The sequence below is a fragment of the Aegilops tauschii genome, chromosome 3, assembly GCF_002575655.3.
Source record: "Aegilops tauschii subsp. strangulata cultivar AL8/78 chromosome 3, Aet v6.0, whole genome shotgun sequence".
NCBI classification, from domain to species: Eukaryota; Viridiplantae; Streptophyta; class Magnoliopsida; order Poales; family Poaceae; genus Aegilops; species Aegilops tauschii.
The window spans coordinates 566,197,195-566,205,436 of record NC_053037.3 but is presented as its reverse complement, the minus strand read 5'-3'; the positions used below and the strand labels follow the sequence as shown (position 1 = coordinate 566,205,436).

General features: G+C 49.9%; 1 protein-coding gene across 1 annotated transcript; it reads right to left on the bottom strand.

Annotated features, from left to right (window-relative positions):
* Window positions 1–368: 368 nt before the first annotated feature.
* Window positions 369–1,487, bottom strand: LOC109743848 (putative FBD-associated F-box protein At5g56410). The gene has a single exon (XM_020302927.1). The coding sequence runs from the start codon at window positions 1,485–1,487 to the stop codon at window positions 369–371; it is 1,119 nt and encodes a 372-aa protein (XP_020158516.1).
* Between the last annotated feature and the right edge of the window lie 6,755 nt (window positions 1,488–8,242).

Below are 8,242 nucleotides of genomic sequence, written 5' to 3'. Positions count from 1 at the left end.
GTCCCAACATCATTCTTGAGTAGTGAAGGGGTATGTCTGACCCATCAAAACTTTATTCCTCAAATAATAGCGAGATCGTTTACAATAGCTATGAGAAATAAAGTCAGGGATAACAGATTCGCAGAATAAGTAAGTTCTGTTACTAAAAGCATTGCTTGCTAATAAGTGTGCAGCCTCATTTGCTTCACGAAGACAATGTGAGAATTCAACTTTGGCGAAGTTTAGAACTAGATGTCTGCATTCCATCACAGTCCCCACATTCTCTCCCGAGTACTCCTCTGGGTTTCGTACCGCTTCCACCATTAAGCTATTATCCGACTCGTTATGAACCTTGTTACAGCAAAGCGAGGTTAAGTTAACCTCATTGGTCAACAAAACTCCTTGTTGGCGATCACCCAGTCTTCCATCTCGTGCATCAGTTCCATCTGAATCCACTCCGGCCCCTCCGCGAATCCACAATAGAGCGTCTTGAGGGCAAGAGCATTGCCAAGCAAAAACTTGGCCAACGTCCTCTGCGCTGTGCCGCCTTGGTAATGCACTAGCTCAATCTTGCTCACTCGGTTCATGAGGCACGATGGGACCGGCATGCTAACCATCAGTGTGTCGTCAATGGTGGCGTGCTTGTCGTAGTGGAGAAGATGCATGTCGAGAAGCTCCCCCTCGCTGCGGTCGGGGCCATAGTAGCGCGACTCTTGCGGCCCTGGTTGGAACACCAGGGTCAGTAGCTCCAGGTTAGGAGCCTGACCGAGGATTATGCTCGTCACGGCCATGGCCAAGGCAGGATCATCGTCTTGCAGTACACGTCCGTTGAGCTCAAGGTGGGTGAGGCTCGAGAACTCCGGGAGGTTCACAAAGTAGGATCCCATTCGAGTGGAGCACAAGTGGAGGTGTTTTGTGGAAACGAACAGCTGCAAGAATGAAGCGAGCTTGAGGAGGACCTCCGCCTCCTCACGGGAGCCAACGTCGGTGTCAATCTTGCGCCACGTGATGGCTCGAAAGCTGATGTGCTCCACCTCCTCACGGAGGACAACGAAGGTGTCGATCTTGCACGACGTGATGGCCGGAAAGCCGCCACCGCCGCCGCCGCTTATAGTGAGGAACGAGCTGTCGGGGATGGCGCCGAGATACTCAAAGGAGAGGAGCCCTGACGCGTCAATGGCTACGTTGGCCAGGTTGTCGCACAACCGGAGGGCGAGCCTGCGGAGACGCGTGTTGTCGACAAGGCAGAGTGCGGTCAGGCTGCTGCAGGCCTCGAGCGTCAGGTCCGCGAGGAGCGGGCAGCCGGAGATGAGCCTCTGCACGTGCTCCTCCTTGTTCCGGACGCGAGTAATGTGGAGCGACTGGAGCGACGGCAGGTTGATGACCTCCAGCATGGAGAGTATGCAGTAGCCGAGGCGGAGCGATCGCAGTGCCACACAGGAGAATAGCAGCGTCGGCAGTTCCGGGACGATGTACCTCGGTGGCTGGGGTAGCCGATTACCTGGCATCTCGTCATCGCTGGAGGCGGCATCGTCGTCATCGTTGACACCGGGAGGCTGCTCCCTGGGGGCGTGATATTTGTTTGGGCTGCCGGCAGCGGCAGGCATCGGCGGCGAGGATAGGATCGACCGGGTCGATGTCAGGAGGCATCTGGGCCACGGCATCATTCTCATCTGGTAAATTGGCATCCTCCCGGAAGAGCCCGAAATCGCGCGGGTCGAAGTCGATGCCCCAGCAGACGGGGTCGCGGGCGAGGCGGAGGTCGAGCTCGAGGTCGGGGCCGGCATACCTTAGGGCGTACGAGATCCACCGGGCCACCTTGAAGTAACTTGCGCCGCCATCCATACAGACGCGGAGCGCGCGCAGGGGCACCGCCGCGGCGGCGTGGTCCGGGCGGCGACTGCGGGCGAAGAGGGCGTCGGTGACGGTGGCGACGAAGGGCCGCGCAATGTTTTGCTTGTGCCAGCTATCGTCGCCGTCGGCGTCGTAGTCGTAGAGTGGCCGTTCCGGCTGCTCCAGGGAGACGGTGTGGACGCTGGCGAAGACGTCGCGCCATCGCGACGAGAGCGCCGCGGCGCGTGCGGCCTCCTTGGCGTCGAGGAAGGAGAGGATGTGGCCGATCATGCCGTCGTCGAGGTCGCTCAGATGGTCGCGTCCGGCGCCCGCGGCGATCGGCGAGTGACCCATCGCGCGGCGGCGATCTGCGGATGCGGAGCTGTCCCCGCGTTATGCGTAGGGAATATAATAACCGACGTTGTCTTTTCAAACACGTAATACTAATAGTCTTTTTTCCTTTCAAAAGAAAAAGTTTTTTTCAAAGGGGGCTTCTACGCGTCGGCAGGCAAAGATCCGGCCCCTCGCGGGCGGTCAGATGTGAGAAAATCAAGCGGCTAAACTAATTGCTCTTTTTTGTAACAAAGCTCTTGTTACGGAAACATTTGTAACAGATATTCTTTTGTGGATTTTTTTTAGCATATTGATGTTGAAGAAATATTTCTTGCAACAGATTGGATGTTGCAAAGCAAAACACCGCCATAGTTCGCCACGAGCCCATTGGACGGTGGCTGCGGAGGAGCGGCGCCACCCATCCCCGCCATGGCACTGCCGCGAGCATCGAACCTTCGACCAGGTCGTGTCACGGGGAGATACGCGACTCAAGGGGAGCTCGTGGCAGTCAGAGTAGCGCGGGCAGGCGGCGACTCGACGGGAGCTCGGGGCTGTCGGAGCAGAGAGAGGAGTCGGCGACTCGACGGGAGCTCGAGGCAGTCGGAGCAGCGTGGGGAGGCCGCGACTCGACGGGAGCTCGGGCGGAGCACGAGCGACGACTTCTCTCAAGATCTAGATCCTACAACAGATCCGTTGTTGCGATGAGAGAGATTGCAACAACGGGCCAGTTGTAAAAACTGGTGGTTGTGGCTATGGGTCACGTGGCGTGCAGACAAGGTGACGAATGCGGGGCTGTGATCTGCCGGGTGATCTATATAGTTTCCCTTTCCCAAATCAATTGCTCCATGTAGAAATTGAACTAAAAAATGTCTAACTGAATTTTATTCTGATTTAGGAGTATGATCTTACGATGCTAATTAAGTCCCGTATAGCTTATCCTTTTTATAGACAAGATAAAAGAGGTTGTGATACGATACCAAATAAATCCATCCTTCAACCTCCAGCCAAAAGATTTCGATAATGTTTAAAATCTGACATCAAATGTTTAGGCATGACAGATCGAACATTTTTATGGTTTAGTTTGCGTGAGGATGACAAATTTAGTTTAGCAGTTATTTTTCTAGCAAAAAAAATGAACTGAGCTGAATTTGCCATGCTTGCCAACACAAATTGTCATAAAAACATTTGATTTGCCATGGTAAAAAAATCTGACGTCATATTTTTAGTCGAGTTCAAAGATTTTGCAAGGGAAACTGTAATTTTGTGGAGACACTTTTGAGGAACAATTTAGTAAATAATATGCTATCATTTTCAGGCGACGAATCTAATAATACTTATGTATATTGGTGGTCAAAGTTTTTAAAAAGGTTGATTGCATGCATAAAAGGATGGAATCCAGTTGCGAACATAAGAGTACAACACAATATTTTACACACAAAAATTCCATCAATGTTCGTTTGCAATGTGAGTGGATTTGAAACTTACACATACTTCTTGCCCTGTAGTAGGTGTTTTGGGAGCAGGCATCTAGCAATGGGTTACCCATTCGTGCTGGAACTCGTTTTTTTCTCCCTTCTATTGTTTGATCCATAGAACTCCTTTTTTTCCCGATAAACAGGGGTTACACCCTCGCCTCCATTCCCATTGAAAACGAAAGCAAGCCAGCAGCAAACACAAGTTAAGTTTTGTAGCACACGCAACCCCAGCAAAAGTAAAAGAACTCAACATTTCGGTAGTGAAATGCAAAAGCTGAACTTGGCAAGATCCATGAATCACTCGTGGCCATGATTTCCGGCCCATCACACCAAAAGGGAACTGCCAGTTCAATCGTGTAGCTGACTTTCTGGATGATCACGGTGCTTGGAAAATAAAGAGGCTGGAGGAGCACTTTTGGCCTGTTGATATCCATGAGATAGTAAAAACTCGAACGTCCACTAGGAACCGCCAGGACTTTGTCGCCTGGTTCCCTGAGAATAACGGCATGTTCAGAGTCAGGAGCGAGCGCATACCGTCTCTCGACGACAGCTTATGATGAAGCCCACACTGGTGGTGCGTCCATCGACCACCTGAATGAGGAGCGATCCTTGTGGAGCTGTATATGGTGGTCTGATGTCCCATTGAAGACGAGAGTGATGGTGTGGAAAGCACTATCTAGGGCCCTAACAACGAATCACAACAATCTTTATCGTCACCCGTCCAAATGAGCTACGTGCCCGATCTGTGGAGTTGAGGAGGAGATAAGTTTCCATTTGTTGATTGCATGTAATCATGCTACTATCTTACGGAACCATATGAGGAAGATTTGGCCTCTTGTTGTGAAGGAGAAACTTGTTGATATTGGAAGGGAAAGGTTGTTGTATGTGTTAGCGGGGTGAACGGAAAATGTCCGAGAAATGATAATCATGCTCGTATGGCACATCTGGTCATTACGCAATGATTTGCCTCATGACAAGCAAGTACTCCTCGTTGAAACTTCGGTCGAGTTCTTGGACAGCTACTGGAAATCCCTTTCGCAAGCTAGGAGATACTCCACCGAGTAGATTATTAAAGGGAAGGTGATGATGGAGGATAATCATGACAACTTGAAGGTGAAGCCCATTCATGTACCCCTATCCTGGCCTGGTCCACCGGCGAATCGGGTTGCTCTTTCGGTTGATGGATTGTTCGCAGCTAATGATGGTTGTGCAAGTGCAAGTATGATCCTGAGAAATGTTAATGGAGCAATGGCGTTTGCAGCCTATCGAGTACTTTTCAACCACAACGATGCCCTGGAAGTAGATATTCATGCACTCACGCAGGGCATCAATCTGGCTCTCCAACACACGAATTTGCTGGTCATCGTCCAAAGGGATTCCTCTAACGCACTGTCTATACTATACAGGTGACACTTTCTCAAGGTTTGCTTATGGTCATTTAGCAACGGAGATCAATGCTCTTTTTGGTAGAGAGGGAGTTTTTTTTTGGGAAAACTTTCAATCTGTTCATCTTCAATCATGGCAATACAACGAACATCAAAAATAAAAATTACATACAGATCCGTAGACCACCTAGCGACGACTACAAGCACTGAAGCAAGCCGAAGGCGTGCCGCAGTCATCGCCCCTCTATCGCCGGAGTCGGGCACAACTTGTTGTAGTAGACAGTCGGGAAGTCGTCGTGATAAGGCCCCATAGGACCAGCACCCCAGAACAGTAACCACCGCCGAAGAAGAATAACGTAGATCGATAGGATCCAAACCAAAGACACACGAACATGGATGAACAACGATGAGATCTGAGCAAATCCACCAAAGATAGGTTTGCTGGAGACACACCTCCACTCGCCCACCAACGATGCTAGATGCACCGCTGGAACGGGGGCTAGGCGGGAGACCTTTATTCCATCTTCAGTAAGCCGCCGCCATCTCGCCTTCCTGAGTAGGACACAAACCCAAACAAGATTGAAAAAACGACTAAAGATGGAGCCCTCCCGCTGGCCCTTGCCAGGATCCACCGCACCTCCATGGCCCTAGGGCCACCGGACACGAGGCAGACCTGTGCCGGCGCCGGCAAGACGCACAATGAAGCAAATATGCCCTAGAGGCAATAATAAAGTTGTTATTTATATTTCCTTATATCACGATAAATGTTTATTATTTATGCTAGAATTGTATTAACCGGAAACTTAGTACATGTGTGAATACATAGACAAACAGAGTGTCCCTATTATGCCTCTACTAGACTAGCTCGTTAATCAAAGATGGTTAAGTTTCCTAGCCATAGACATGTGTTGTCATTTGATGAACGGGATCACATTATTAGAGAATGATGTGATGGACAAGACCCATCCGTTAGCTTAGCACTATGATCGTATTGCTATTGCTTTCTTCATGACTTATACATGTTCCGATGACTATGAGATTATGCAACTCCCGAAGATCTTTGTAGAATATGTAGGAGCCAATATGAGCATCCAGGTTTCGCTATTGGTTATTACCGGAGATGTGTCTCGGTCATGTCTACATAGTTCTCGAACCCGTAGGGTTCGCACGCTTAACGTTCGATAAAGATTTGTATTATGAGTTATGTGATTTGATGTAATGAAGGTTGTTCGGAGTCCCGGATGAGATCACGGACATGACGAGGAGTCTCGAAATGGTCAAGACATAAATATCGATATATTGGAAGGCTATATTCGGACATCGGAAAGGTTCCGAGTGATTCGGGTATTTTTCGGAGTACCGGAGAGTTACGGGAATTCGCCGGGGGGAGTAGTGGGCCTTAATGGGCCATACGGGAAAGGAGAGAAGGGCCTCAAGGGGTTGCCGCGTGCCCCCCCATGGCAAGTCCGAATTGCACTAGGGAGGGGGCGGCGCCCCCCTCTGTTTCCTTCTCCCTCTCCTACTCCTTCCCTCTCTCCCCTCTTGAAAAAGGAAGGGGACTCCAACTAGGATTGGGAATCCAAGTTGGACTCCCCCTATAGGCGCGCCCCTCCAAGGTCGGCCTCCTCTTCCCCCCTCCATTATATACGTGGCCAGGAGGCACCCCATAGACACAGAAGTTGTTCTTTTAGCCGTGTGCGGTGCCCCCCTCCACAGTTACACACCTCGGTCATATCGTCGTAGTGCTTAGGCAAAGCCCTGCGACGGTAACTTCATCATCACCATCACCACGCCATCATGCTGGCGAAACTCTCCCTCGGCCTCAACTGGATCAAGAGTTCGAGGGACGTCACCGAGCTGAACGTGTGCAGATCACGGAGGTGCCGTGCGTTCGGTACCTGGATCGGTTGGATCGCGAAGACGTTTGACTACATCAACCGCGTTACTAAACGCTTCCGCTTTCGGTCTATGAGGGTTCGTGGACACACTCTCCCCGCTCATTTCTATGCTTCTCCTAGATAGATCTTGCATGATCATAGGAAATTTTTGAAATACTGCGTTCCCAACAGTGGCATCAGAGCCAGGTCTATGCATAGATGTTATATGCACGAGTAGAACACAAAGAGTTGTGGGCGATAATAGTCATACTGCTTACCAGCATGTCATACTTTGATTCGGTGGTATTGTTGGATGAAGCGGCCCAGACCGACATTACATGACCGCGTTCATGAGACTAGTTCTACCGCCGTGCTTTGCACACAGGTGTCTAGTGGGTGTCTGTTTCTCCAACTTTAGTTGAATCGAGTGTGACTACGCCCGGTCCTTGTTGAAGGTTAAAATAGCACACTTGATGAAAAATCGTTGTGGTTTTGATGCGTAGGTAAGAATAGTTCTTGCTAGAAGCCCGTAGCAGCCACGTAAAACTTGCAACAACAAAGTACAGGACATCTAACTTGTTTTTGCAGGGCTTGCTGTGATGTGTGATACGTCCATTTCGCATTATGCTTTTACATCAATATTTATTGCATTATGGGCTGTTAATACACATTATGTCACAATACTGATGCCTTTTTTCTCTTATTTTACAAGGTTTACATGAAGAGGGAGAATGCCGGCAGCTGGAATTTTGGGCTGGAAAAGGAGCAAATATTAGAGTCCTATTCTGCACAACTCCAAAAGTCCTGAAACTCCATGGAAGTCAGTTTTGGAATATATAAAAAATATTGGGCAAAGAAAGCACCAGAGGGGGGCCACACCCTTTCCACGAGGGTGGGGGCGCGCCCTACCCCCTGGGCGCACCCCCTGCCTCGTGGGCCCCCTGGCAGGCCTCTGATTCCCATCTTTTGCTATATGAAGTCTTTCGCCCTGAAAAAAATTAGAAGGAAGCTTTCGGGACAAAGCGCCGCCGCCACGAGGCGCAACCTGGCGAAACCAATCTAGGGCTCCGGCGGAGCTGTTCTGTGGGGGAAACATCCCTCCGGGAGGGGAAATCGTCACCATCGTCATCACCATCGATCCTCTCATCGGGAGGGGGTCAATCTCCATCAACATCTTCACCAGCACCATCTCCTCTCAAACCCTAGTTCATCTCTTGTATCCAATCTTTGTCTCAAAACCTCAGATTGATACCTGTGGGTTGCTAGTAGTGTTGATTACTCCTTGTAGTTGATGCTAGTTGGTTTATTTGGTGGAAGATCATATGTTCAGATCCTTTATTCATATTAATACCCCTCTGAT

Coding starts and splice junctions, on each gene's coding strand:
- LOC109743848 (XM_020302927.1), bottom strand. CDS start 1,487: ATGCCAGGTAATCGGCTACCCCAGCCACCGAGGTACATCGTCCCGGAA.